The sequence below is a fragment of the Ostrinia nubilalis genome, chromosome 30 (assembly GCF_963855985.1).
Source record: "Ostrinia nubilalis chromosome 30, ilOstNubi1.1, whole genome shotgun sequence".
Classification (NCBI taxonomy): domain Eukaryota; kingdom Metazoa; phylum Arthropoda; class Insecta; order Lepidoptera; family Crambidae; genus Ostrinia; species Ostrinia nubilalis.
In genome coordinates, this window is record NC_087117.1 from 6,808,345 (window position 1) to 6,822,941 (window position 14,597).

The 14,597-nt window shown below is 36.7% G+C and overlaps 2 protein-coding genes across 4 annotated transcripts in view; one reads left to right on the forward strand and one right to left on the reverse strand.

Moving 5' to 3' along the window:
- Positions 1-14,597, forward strand: part of LOC135085974 (uncharacterized) — a 100,463-nt gene that overhangs the window by 20,466 nt on the left and 65,400 nt on the right. The window lies entirely within an intron of this gene.
- Positions 446-14,425, reverse strand: LOC135085985 (transmembrane emp24 domain-containing protein 5-like). Its single transcript, XM_063980773.1, has 7 exons — positions 14,105-14,425; positions 12,235-12,338; positions 4,816-4,888; positions 4,292-4,373; positions 3,696-3,849; positions 2,918-2,975; positions 446-2,151 (listed from the first exon to the last, which is right to left on the reverse strand). The coding sequence occupies exons 1-7, from the start codon at positions 14,243-14,245 to the stop codon at positions 2,086-2,088; spliced, it is 678 nt and encodes a 225-aa protein (XP_063836843.1). The 5' UTR covers positions 14,246-14,425; the 3' UTR covers positions 446-2,085.

Here is a 14,597-nt window from a genome sequence, read left to right on the forward strand (position 1 = left end):
TCATACAAATTAAAATCGGGCACAACTATCGGCCAACTAAAAATCAACGGTGTGCGCCTACTCTTATGCGCTAGACATATAGTATTTGTCTCGAATATAACATGACTGTGCCTGTATTTTTTTTATTGATATGTTTTATTGTGTCAAAATTAAATTTTAAATACGTGAATCTAGTCTGATATTGTGAAAATGAATTCTGTTCGGTTTTATTAATTTAATTTAATTTTAAGTATTTTTTGTGAAGTCTTCCGATTATTTTGTAAACAATTTATTTTAATTCTTATCAAGATTTTTAATTAAAGACTGGTTTAAATACATTTTCCCGGAAAAAAGTAATTATTTAAAATATTTATGTAAAGTAAAAGAAATAAAAGAATCATTTTACAGAAGTATTTTTTGTTTCATTTATGTTTTTAACCACAAAAGGAATAAAAATGACACAAAATATAATTAAATAATTTATTCAACTAACTTAAATCGAATTATTGTGCATTTGAGACATTGTACAAAATCCTACAAATACAATAACATAATGCGACTCCGATCAAAACTAGGGGTGAAATTTTATTTATTAGATCGTTTCATCCATGAAGACGCGCCCCGCCATCATTCTTCCGCTTATGTTTGAGTGTTATCGGTATTTCGTCCAATGACCCCAAACTACCCATCCTTATCGCTCGCGCGTAATTATATTGCTGTCGCGACTGTGCTACGGGCGGCCGCAGTTAGTGTGCGATCGCGACAGCATGACGCGCGTGCGATAAGGATGGGTAGCTTGGGGTCATTGGACGAAATTCTACGTGCTCGGCGACCGGACTACACCACCACAAATAATTTTGATCGAAACCGCATTTTACGTGCTTTGGCAAACTTTTTATCACTAAAATTGTATTAACGAGTAGTTTTCATGCAACTAGCAACACCAACGCCCGTATTCACAAACATTACTATGAGGTCTCACAGTGCGCGTGGACGTACAGAGTGACACACGAACCAATCACAGAGCTGTATTCAACGCTGTGCGTTCGATTTGCTGCTTCACAAGCATTGTTTGCGAATGCGGGCGTAAAAAGTGTAATTTGGGTATTAAAATACCCATAAGAATCCTGTTGATTTGAGTAGGTATTCGTATTAAAAATATATAACCAACTAGTTTTTAACTCTGGCAACACTAAAGTGTAACGGTATCAAATACCTATAAATATAATTCTGTAAATCTGAGTATATTTACGTATGTGACAAAATATGATATATTTTGGCGATTTTTTTACATGAAAAAACTACACAAAAAGTGAAGATAGATCATAAGTTCATTTAAAATATTTTCACACAGATAAAAAGTAGCACAACTCAAAATATATCAAAATCAAGTTATGCTATTATCAGAATCTGCCCCAAAAACTACTATTCCTGTAAAAAAATTAATTTTGAGTTGTGCCACTCTTTACCTAAGAGTTATACAGGGTGTTAGGTAAATGGGTATATGAGCCGACACTAGCCCATGTTAACATGGGCATATAAATGGTATGGTAAAGTCAGAAATTTGATATCATCATTTTATTTTTTTTTATTTTCATACAAAATAAATTTTATAAAATCCGATTTGTATGAAAAATAAAATAATTAAAATGTTATATCAATTTTCTGACTTCACCATACCATTTATATGACCATGTTAACATGGGCTAGTGTCGGCTCATATACCCATTTACCTAACACCCTGTAGAGCACTCTTAGCTACCTATGAAATTAGCTACCGATCTGATTTTTATAAGGAACCTGCTAGAACACTAGGTTTATAGAATATCTGTATATCATTTTTATAAGAAAATCTATCATTTCATTTCATATTTTATGCAAAAATAGTAGCATCTAAAGATGGCAGGTTTTCTATGTAAATAGATTTGACCTATGTGATGTGAGGAACTTTTTTTACTAATTAAATTACTCGCACGCTTAACAATAAAGAGCTCTAACTAAAAAAAAACAGGTTTTTTGGTTTTCTGTCGTTATGGTAACAACTCGAAAAAGTGACTTTTTGAGTTAGTTCTTTATTATTCAACGTGTTTTTTGTTTATGTGGGTGTTATGAGAATGATGGTATTAGCCTTTTGAATCCGCCATCCTCGAATAGACTTTTGACGAAGTACACCTGAAAAGGAATTGTAATTATAGTTCTAATGCTTAACTCAATCAGTGCCTGAGGTATGGAAGGGGCATGGGAGGGGGGATCTAAATATACAGGGTGAAATTTTGTAATGCCACCTGGAGGGAAAGTACTCTTAATATTGTAGATACAATTTTTTTCTCAAAGAAAACATTCCTTTATTTTTGAAAAGAAATAGAACTGCATTCAAAGATTTCCAAAAATTTGCTTGCCACACCCGGGAATCGAACCAACTAAAATCTGTTAAAAATTACACCCTGTATTTTTATTAGATCGATCGTTAGGGTTAATAGGGTTAAGTATAAGTTTTCTTTCAGTAAAATTTTCGATCTACAGTATTAAGAGAACTTGCCCCCCAGGTGGCATTACAAAATTCCACCCTGTATATAACTCAAAGGTGACTGACTGACATAGTGACGATCTATCAACGCACAACCCAAACCACTGGCCGGATCGGGCTGAAATGGCAATGCCAGATTTTGTATGGAAGGTGGCGTCTTTTTATTTTCGCGCGGCCATCGACCAAACCTTGTTTTTTGATTACAAAATAGTGTAATAAACCAAACTTACTATGACATGTATACCTCTAAACTCAGTCTGAACTGAGTTACGAGCGTTAGAAGTTTGATGATTTTACATAATAGGTTTGCCTATACATATTAGGTGCTGCTCCCATGCCTCAGGCACTGACTGAATTATGTACTGACGATAGCTGAACGGATTTGATGGCACAAAAAAATATTTTATTTACCTGAGTGACTCCTACTGTGAGCATTAGCACGATTTGCCATAGCGACCACGTCATGACTCTGAAAATAAAAAACATCACATAGTTATTAATTTGGCATTTTATTTTATTTTATTTAAGATAACAAACAATTGTACAATTCAGATATGCAGTAAAGTTATACATCGACATTTAGTTATTGTACAACCCGCACCGCTATCCCCATCTTACAAACATGCTTTGCCTCTTTGCACTACTAGCTGATTTATGAATTGATTTTTCAAAATCGGTTTATAATTATTGACGGAGTTCTGTGGTAATAAATCAAATGAAGTCATTTATTCAGTACTTAGGCCCTTTCCAAGGCACTTATAAACGTCCCAAATATAGCTTGCCCTACCACCACTTCGGGACAACATAATATGGGCAGGTGCTGAGAAATGGCGGAAGATTGTCTTGCGGCGAAAAATTGATTGAATGTCGTGTCTGGCCAAAAATTGTCCTGTCCGGCTTTTGTTAGGCTTTTTATGTGGTTGCCGCGCCAGGCGAAAGTCCAGCTACAGAATAATATCAAGCGCACGCATCAGTGTTGGGCAACCGATGATGATAGAATTCACTCGTAAGCTAGCTATGAAACTAATTGCCTCGCCGTGACATGTCCGGCTTTTAGGGTAAAATGTTCGCACTAAATGAAGCACAGAGTCCGGCTTTTGTTTTTTAGGACCATGCAACAATAATTGGGGGAGGCCTGTGTTCAGCAGTGGACGTCCTGTGGCTGAAATGATGATGAATGGTAACTCACCTGGCACACATTTCTTCCGCTAAATTCCTGTCTCTCGCTTCGTGAGCCGAGTGTAATTCTTGCAGGCGTCTGGCAGCTGATACGTTGTCCTTGACGCGCGTGACGGAGTCTGATATGTCCCGGACACGCATCATGTAGGATTCTGCTGCGTTACCTGGATAGGAGATGGACATGTTTATTGGAGTTATGCCCCTTTTCATCAATCCCTAATTTTAACAATTTTAAGTGACCCATATGAAAATAAAACTCCTGTTATGTATTACCATAGAGGTCACTTAAAAATTAGGGATTGATGGTGAAAACGGGCGTTAGGGTTTCAAACATTGCAGATTGCATAAAGCTTGTAAATCTAAATCTAAATATTTAATAACTCAAAGGTTAGACTGACTGACTGACTGACATAGTGATCTATCAACGCACAGCCCAAACCACTGGACGGATCGGGCTGAAATTTGGCATGCAGGTAGATGTTATGACGTAGGCTAAGAAAGGATTTTACGAAACTCCACCCCTAAGAGGGTAAAACGGGATCCACGCGTACGAAGCCGCGGGTGGGCGCTACTTAAGAAATAATATTGATAATGTCAGTAACTCACCAAGTTCCATTTCCTTGTCGTCGTCGTAGTCCTTATCGTGAGCGTCGTCCGACTCCAACATTATGAGTAGATCGAAGAATACCTTCAATGAAAAAAGTCTTTTACCTCTAGAGAAGCTACAAAAAACTGTCCGTTTTAACTTCGAAATTGCTTCATAGAGCGAAGTAACTCCATTTATAAAAACGCCGGAACGAAGCGATTTCGAAATTACGACTGTCACCTTTTGTGCCTTGTCTAGCTAGACGCGCTTAGCTCAGCGAACAGAGCAGTCGCTCAGCAAGCGATTGCGATTTGTCGTGGGTTCAATTTTATACTAAAGCAATGTATCTTATAAAAACTCTTCACTCAAAAATTTTTTTATTTGTATAGACTTGTTTATTTTAAATTTTGTAATTTGGTAAGCTGAATATGCTGCAAGACAGATTGATTTTGGGTCAGACAGTTTGACTTAGCTCCTTCAAAGCGACATCCAGAGGTACTACATCCAAGGCTACCAGTACCAATAGTCCTTCCGAAATGCTTACCGTCTTAGTACTAAAGGTGCTGAACGTGTTGTCAAAACAGAACCGGTAGTCACCCTCCAAGGCCGCCGTGTGCCTGTAAGTAAAGAAGATAGAGATGTAAACTGACTGAATCGGTCAGCTCACGATGGTCAAAAACCATAAATGACCGGACTGTCAAATTCCATAAATATTACTGTACTACCAACCAACGAATAATTTATTTATTTCGGTTGTATAATACTACCAACCAACGAATTAGGTAATTTTAAGTAATTTATATATACAGGGTGTTTGGCGCATCGTGTGCCAAAATGATTTGGCGGATAGAATGGGTCATTTCCTATATTTTCAGCCCCCATAACACGTTCCATGCCAGGCGGCTACTTTTATATTAATTTTTTTAGTAATTTCACCAAAATACCCAAATCGCATCATTTAATTTCGATTTAAAAAAAAAACTACTAGGCGTAGCCTCAAAGTAAATATTTTGTTTTGACGTGCATTGATGTAGGGTTGCATCAAATCTTAATTTACTGACAAATATCATCTAGTTTTTTTTAAATTCAGCTTTGAAGTTTTCCGAAAAGTTAAAAATGGACTGAACATTTAAGTTTATTACATGTCTATAAAAAAATAAATAAAAGAGATAGCGATCTTCAGATTTTATCAAAACTTCTCTAGTCTATCCCCATTTAAACGGTACACTAATCTTGTTTAAATAACAATAATAACTTCACAAATTCCTTAAATTAGTGCATTGACTCAACTCGGACTGATTTGCGAAATTTGTGTTTATAGCCCCTTTTTGTGTGAATAGCACGTTATTAAACACCTAACAGGTAAAAATTATTTATCTTGTGCAATGTAAAAGCCTTTTCCCTTTCGTTTTTCAATGTGGATTTCTTGAAATTAAAGACGAAAATAATTATTTTGATCGTTTATTAATTATTACAAATTTTGTTCAAAATGACCGTCTCGGCAACGTAGGTATACACTCACGACATCTTCTTCTAATTTTGACTGTTGTCGTAAGCAGCCACATTTCTCTTTTTATTACTACAAAGGCGTTTTCTACTCGTGGATTGGAAGAGATGGCCCTATACAGTGGCCTGCACGTTCCCCAGAGCTAATTCCGTTAGATTTTTACGTCTGGAAACGAGCTAAAGAACTGGTGTACGTAACGGATTCAAACAATAGAAGAACTACAACAACGAATAGAAAACGCCTTTGTAGTAATAAAAAGAGAAATGTGGCTGCATACGACAACAGTCGAAATTAGAAGAAGATGTCGTGAGTGTATACGTTGCCGAGGCGGACATTTTGAACAAAATTTGTAATAATTAATAAACGATCAAAATAATTATTTTCGTCTTTAATTTCAAGAAATCCACATTGAAAAACGAAAGGGAAAAGGTTTTTACATTGCATAAGATAAATAATTTTTACCTGTTAGGTGTTTAATAACGTGCTATTCACACAAAAGGGGCTATAAACACAAATTTCGCAAATCAGTCCGAGTAGAGTCAATGCACTAATTTAAGGAATTTGTGAAGTTATTGTTATTATTTAAACAAGATTAGTATACCGTTTAAATGGGGATAGACTAGAGAAGTTTTGATAAAATCCGAAGATCGCTATCTCTTTTATTTATTTTTTTATAGCTATGTAAACTTAAATTTCAGTCCATTTTTAACTTTTCGGAAAACTTCAAAGCTGAATTTAAAAAAACTAGATGATATTTGCCAGTAAATTTAGATCTGATGCAACCCTACATCAATGCACGTCAAAACAAAATATTTACTTTGAGGCTACGCCTAGTAGTTTTTTTTTAAATCGAAATTATACAGGATGTTTCTTGTAAGGTGTCAAGCCGAAGGCAGGTGATAGGTGAGGACTAGACCTATCGATTTCACCCCCATGTATGTTCTACGATTTTTCATAGTTTAGAAGTTATCGTTAATTTTGCGATTTTTTCAAATTGTATGACCCAGTAGGCTTTAAATTTTTTTATCTTTTTTTTGGGTCGACTTTTCTCAGATTTCTTTTTTTTGACAGATTCCCTATTAATTGCAGATTTTTGAAAAAAATGATCAACTTCCTATCTTTGATGCAAGATACAAAATTTTTGCTAGAAACATAAAAAAATATGCTTTTAGCGGAACATCCTAAAATTTTCAACTTAAAAGTAAAAAAAAAAAAAGAAATTCCATAGGTCCAAAATAATTTTAAAAACTGCGCAGTTTTCTGAACTTTCATAATAACACAAAAAAACATGTACTTAATAGGCCATTATTTTCTGTAATCGCTCCACTAAAGTGGTAAGTCGGAGATTCCGTTACATGTTTTTGACTTTCTTAGGACTAACTAATGTTTGCAATTCTCTAAGTTTACGTTACGTAGAACACATTTAAAGGCAATAACTGAACAGAACATTTTTTTATTTACAACGAGGAATCTCTTGCCATTCATCTGACCTGATGGAAACTGATGGATGATCAGCGAGCTTCACTCGGAATCCTAAACCACAGAGGAGTTGGCTGTCCTAAATAGGTGGCCTTACCACTAGACCACAATGGTGGTTGTTACTTTACGATTAAATTCGATATACCTACATATTAGAGTGTGAGAGAAAGGGAAAGAGAGTGTGTGTGTGTGTGTGTGTGTGTGTGCAGAGGCGGCGTAAGGCGTAGGCGACGTGGGCCACCGCCTACGGCCTCGCGGTACAAGGGGCCTCGCGCATCAAAAATTTTGAAAAAATGTATACAAGGTGGAGATGACAATATCACAATACGAACATTGACTATTAAATATAAATTCTTGATAGCTAAACAATGTAGTTAAAAATAAAAATATATTTTTTTCCAAACAAATTCAGCCATAATCAGACACAAAATTAAGCAACAACACGTTTTTAAGTGACGAACATTATTCTTTGGCGCAATATTCCTTTAAAAATAATCACTGAATCAAGAAATCAGAAACTGTCAATGTATAGACCTTTGACCCTTTTTTTTATTATTTCATAAAATCCGTCTTCAGGTCGCCCACAGAACAAGGCCTCGCGAAATCTGTCTTGCCCACATCAAATTTAGGTCTTGCCCCGCCTCTGTGTGTGTGTGTGTGTGTGTGTGTGTGTGTGTGTGTGTGTGTGTGTGTGTGTGTGTGAGAGAGAGAGAGAGAGAGCAAAAATGGGTGTAATAATTTAATTTAAAGTAAATGTTCAAAATGTCCGCCGTTGACCTGAATGCACATTCGACAACGCCGCAAAAAAATTCTTTGTAAAACCTTCTTCATTTTAATTTGGTTTTGTGCTTCAGTCAGCTTTGTCCGCAGTTCATCAATATTTTCATATTCCCTATTGTATACCAGATGAAAGGCAAGAGCTTCCTCGTTGTGGATAAAAAATGTTCTTTTCAGATATTGTCTCTAAATGTGTTCTGCATAACGTAAACTTAAGGGATTGCAAACATTACTTAGTCCTAAGAAAGTCAAAAACATGTAACGGAATCTCCAACTTGCCACTTGAGTGGAGCGATTACAGAAAATAATGGCCTATTAAGTACATGTTTTTTTGTGTTATTATAAAAGTTCATAAAACTGCGCAGTTTTTAAAATTATTTTGGACCTACGGAAGTTCTTTTTTTTTTCAAACCTTTAAGTTGAAAATTTTAGAATGTTCCGCTAAAAGCATATTTTTTATGTTTCTAGCAAAAATTTTGTATCTTGCATCAAAGATAGGAAGTTGATTATTTTTTTCAAAAATCTGCAATTAATAGGAAATCTGTCAAAAAAAAGAAATCTGAGAAAAGTCGACCCAAAAAAAAGATAAAAAAATTTAAAGCCTACTGGGTCATACAATTTGAAAAAATCACAAAATTAACGATAACTTCTAAACTATGAAAAATCGTAGAACATACATGGGGGTGAAATCGATAGGTCTAGTCCTCACCTATCACCTGCCTTCGGCTTGACACCTTACAAGAAACACCCTGTATGATGCGATTTGGGTATTTTGGTGAAATTACTAAAAAACTTAATATAAAAGTAGCCGCCTGGCATGGAACGTGTTATGGGGGCTGAAAATATAGGAAATGACCCATTCTATCCGCCCAATCATTTTGGCACACGATGCGCCAAACACCCTGTATATTTATGTATCCGATTTGGTTCTTAAACTGGCAGAATCAAATTCATTTGGCATAATCTTCTTATTTATAGGGCATAAACATTGTGAAATATAATTATTGTTTGGCAGAATGTTTATATACCCGATTTTTTTTTATCAATTTTCAATCGCATACTTTGAAGATATAGTTCCAAAATACTGAACTGTCATATCCATGACATTGACAGCGTGGCGCCACCGTCAATACCGGATCGCTGGTTCCAATTTTTGCCATGTTGGAAACCATATAGTTGAACGATGGTAGCGCCCCCCTGTCATTGAGTTTGGTGAGACAGTTGAACAGTTCAGCGTGGGTCATCTATAGAATTTTTTTATTTCAAATGACGTTATTGACTTTTATCAATCACAAAATCTAAGAAAAAACTTGACCGAAATTGGCCGTTTTTGACAATCTATGACCAATATGACCGTAAATTAAGCAAAGAAGCATTTAAAAGAGCCATTATTCTCCCAATTCACAAGAGCGGGGACAGAGCCACCGCCAATAACTACAGGCCAATCTCTGTTCTAAGCTCTCTCTCAAAAATCTTAGAACGATTCTTAAATTCCTCTCTTGTGTCTTTTCTCACAAAATACAACATCTTAGCAGATAACCAATATGGCTTCAGGGCAGGAATCTCAACAGAAGACGCAGTGTTGAACTTTACGGACACTGTAGTTACCAAATTGGATCAGAAACTTAAGTGTTATGGTATCTTTCTAGACCTTTCCAAGGCCTTTGACACAGTCTCTGTCCCGATACTCGTCTCTAAACTGGAGCACATGGGAATTCGAGGCTCTGCACTCAACATCTTTAAGGACTACCTTCAACACTCTTTCTGATTTACATCAACGACCTGTGCCGCTTATCCATCCCAAATTGCGACATTTTTACTTACGCCGATGACACGGCCATTTTGGTGTATGACAGAGACTGGCAGTCTGCCTCAGCTAGTGCTGAGCATGCTCTCCAAATGGTTATGGAGTGGCTGTCTCTAAATTTGCTCACTCTGAATGTAGATAAGACCAAGTGTATCAAATTCTCACTGACAAACCAGAATCCTACTGATACTGCAACTACGATTCGAGCGCACACCTGCTCTGATACTGAGACATCAAATGGATGCTCATGTATGTCTGTCTCTCTGTTCCCCAGTATAAAATACCTAGGGGTGTTCATAGATGAGAAACTTGACTGGCGCTCTCATATCAATGTCATGTGTGTTAGAGTCAGAAGGCTGATATACATCTTCAAGCAACTTAGACACTCTGCAGACTCTTCCACTCTGAAGCTTGTTTATCTCAGTCTTTGTCAGTCAATTTTGACCTACTGCATCCCTGCATGGGGCGGAACCTACTAAACAATCGTGCTGCAATTGGAGAGAGCGCAAAGAGCTATCCTGAAGGTTTAGCGCTTCAAACGAAGGGACTACCCCACTTCCCTCCTATATCGGGAGTCCCAAGTACTCACTGTTAGGCAGCTCTTCGTCCTCAGAACTGTCCTTTGTCGACATAATAGGACGGTTTTTGATCCAACAACATCCTTAAGACGCCGGGTAAATCCGATTCATCCCATACCTTCCTGTCGTACTGCACTTGCAGGGCGACAATTCAATATTCTATCCGCTCGCCTATACAACAGACTCAATCGCGAACTTAATTTGTACTCATTGACTAAATATAAAGTCAAACATAAACTTACAAACTGGTTGCAGAGATTGTCTTACGAGGAAACCGAAAACATACTCAAATCAACATCTTAAAAGTTAGGTACTACTCATACTCTGCAGTAGGTTTTTACATCACACCCATTCACATAACACTCAATCACAAACACACACTCTACACACAATTACACTTACATTCACCCACACTAATTAGTTATAATATTTCTGTAATATTCCCTGTGGTCCGTAATATTTTGGATTTTTTAAATTTATTTATTGCAAGCTTGGACGACAAAAAATTTTTTATTTAATTTAATGCAATTCAATTCATTCCATTTAATTTATATCAATTCAATTTAATTTATACCAATTCAATTTAATTTTATATCAATTCAATTTTATTTATATCAACTCAATTTAATTTATATTATTTCAATTTTGTTTAATATTTCAATTCAATTTAATTTATATCTGATAATACAATTTAAATTAATATAATTTTTAATATAGAATTTTGGTTAGATTATCATTTCTCTTGTAGAAATTGTTTAATCTATTAGTATTTTAAAATGTTCTCGCCTTTGCTAGCTATACTTGCTCAAATCCGTGGTGGTGGGGGCCCGGTGACCTGTAACACAGGTATTCATTTACCTAGCTCAGGCTCCGGTCTCACACAATCATTAATGAGTTTTCTTTAAGTATTGTATATTGTATCCTGTATTTTTGTGTGAGAAATAAATAAATCTTATTATTATTATGTTTGTACGCTTTGGAGCTCACGGGTCAAAAGTGGCCCGGTCCTTTATAAGGCTTGCGTGGGGATACAGATCCAACACGTAGAGGCCGTTTTAAGCGCAAAATAATCGACAAAAGTGAAAGTGGTGCACATGCTGGATCTAGTCTCTGACTATATCATGGGATGTAGCCAGAGACCAGCCCCAGCCTGTGCACAGGAGCTATTGCAGTTATTGGAGAATGGACTAGGGTTATGGATGAAGGATGGATGGACTGGTTACTGGGCTATGGATGGAGACTACGGGTCACCTGCCTGGTTCATAGTCTCGGACTGAAAAAATGGCAGGCGGTGACTAGCCAGCGACTAAATGGGCCCCCCCTGGCGTCATGGGTCGTATAGACCGGACTGAGGGGCAACATTGGCGTCTGCCAGCTCAGGGGTGTAGAGAGGTGTGCTGCGCTTTCTCCGAGGTTACTCGCGGCGTTATGCCCTTTAACACTTCCACCCCTGGAGCATATAGCTCTAGCGGCTCCACTCTGGCCGGCCGGTTAAGGCAAGCCAGAGGTGAAAGTCCTGCAGACCCTATTATTATTAAATTCAGGCTTTAGTCATTTTCAACACTAAAGCCTGGTCTGTGAGCACGTAGAATTTTGTCCAATGACAAAATTCTACGTGCTGGCGTAGAATTTTGTCATTGGACTGTTCAATCTGTTGTTGGATCTATGCTGTCGCGCTCGCACACTCACTGCGGGCGCCCGTCGCAGTTGCGACAGCAATATAATTACGCGCGAGCGATAAGGATGGGTAGCTTGGGGTCATTGGACAAAATTCTACGTGCTCGCAGACCGGGCTTTAGTCATTTTCAACACTACCTGTGAGCGTTCTCGGGCTTCTTGTAGTCCGCCACTATGATCCGTCCGACCGGGTCCGACATTTGAAACGACACGTCCAGCTCGCCGTGCGACGCGTCGATTACCTGGAAAATGTGTTCTTTATTTAGGACAGTGGTTCTTAACTGGTGGTCCCTGGAGGCATTCCAAGTGGTCCACGAAGTGCACTTGCACGCCTTAGTCAATACCACTTTTAACTGATTTTTGCAGTCAAACTGGTTTACTTTTGACCAATTATGATTATGAGGTGGTCCCTGACAAGACAGAAATTTGGTAAAATGGTCCCTCATGACTAAAAGGTTAAGAGCCACTGATTTAGGTCATCATCAAGTCATAGGTCGTCGACTACCTGGAAGGAATATTATGTTCTTTATTAAGGACATCATCAAGTCATAAGTCGTCGATTACCAGGAAGGAAATGTGTTCTTTATTTAGGACATCATCATCAAGTCATAGGTCGTCGACTACCTGGAAGGAAATGTGTTCTTTATTTACGACATCATCAAATCTTAGGTCATCGACTACCTGGAAGGAAATGTGTTCTTTATTTAGGACATCATCAAGTCATACGTCGTCGACTACCTGGAAGGAAATGTGTTCTTTATTTAGGACATCATCAAGTCATAGGTCAAGGACTACCTAGAAGGGATATGTGTTCTTTATTTAGGTCATCATCAAGTCATATGTCTAGCGCTTAAGTGAGTAAGTATTTGAGGTATACGATTCATGTAATTATTTTAACATCAATAAAACAAAACCAAAGCCAATTATAACCAAATTCAATTAATATTTTTACGATCCAACGTGTGTAATCAAGCGCTTTTATAGTTCTGTTATTCAACAACTTTATCTGCATGATAAAGTTAACGTAGGTTAAAAAACTAAACTGATAAGGTTATTTCATACCTGGTTCTTGATAAAAAAATTAGCTAATGGTTGCTCTAACACAGGGGTCTCCAAATTTTGAAGGAGACCCCTGCTCTAACATAATCATTGGTCTTAATCTATTATTTAATTCAAAAGTAAGTTATTATTAGTACACACAAACAAAATAAAAATTTTTTTGTTCACACTTACAAAGAAATTAGAATAGGTAAAATACAGAACAATATCACACAACTCTGCCCTATACCTTGCTAAAACATTATTTGTTATTATTGAATAAACATACTTGTTACAAACTTGAATCAATAATTTATAGTCATTTACTAGACTTAGAATCAACTTCAGATCATAATTATAATTTTTGTTTACTTTAAGAACATATCCTAATGTTCTTTAATTAAATTAAGTTACACTGTTAATCTGTAGAGAGGTCAATTCTTATTAGTGATCGATTAGTGATCGATACTGATGCCAAAAATGCAATAAGTAAAATTTTTGTCAGTCTGTCTGTGTGTTCCTTATGCATAGAAACAAAAACTACTTGACGGATTTTAACTAAATTTGGTACAATCATTTTTCATACTCCTGGGCAGGTTATAGTATACTTAGGAATATCCCACAGGAACGGGAACTAGCGGGAAAATCCTTTTGTATGAAAAATCTAAACCGCTTAAGTTAGACGCTTGAAATTTGGCATGCAGGTACCTTAGTAAACTTAAAGCTTAGTTACAACTGGATATTGCAAAATTCCCACGGGAACGGGAGTTAGGGGGAAAAAACATTTGTATGAAAAAATCTAAACCGCGTAAGATAGATGAAGGGGGTAAAACGGGATCCACGCGAACGAAGTCGCGGGCGGCCGCTAGTTTTAAATATAAAATACAAAAGATATCAATATAAATAGACATAATAGAATACCTACAAATTTAAAAACTTTTAAAATATTCAGTAAAAACTTGAAAATTACCTGGTATTCTATATCGATGACTTCGTTCGGAGTTACCTTCTGGTAAAAACAATCAGTTGTCCCAGGTTGGACTGTAAACGTTATATCTTTTTCGTAACCAAATACAACACTGAAAATCGAAAGCAAAAAGAAATACCGCATCGTAACTTTAAAACGTTTTTATACACCAAATACTTGAGCACTGATCCAAGCAACGCTCTGGATATTATTTATAGACTGTGTAAGAAGTGTTTGTGTTTATAAATAGAGTAAATCGAGAAAGGGCCGCGAATTATTCGACAAAATAAATTATACGACGAGAGATACGGACGGCAGCGGATGTTCGATGATATGACACTAATGACAGAACAGTGTACGTTCGGAAATCTTTGACAGATCGAAGTAGGTGGTGTTCTTTTGCTACCATGTTTTCGCACAAACGAAGATAAAGCATTAGAAAATAGAAAAATACTGAAACGGTACCTGTAAAAGCTATTGAGTGCTCAAGTGAATA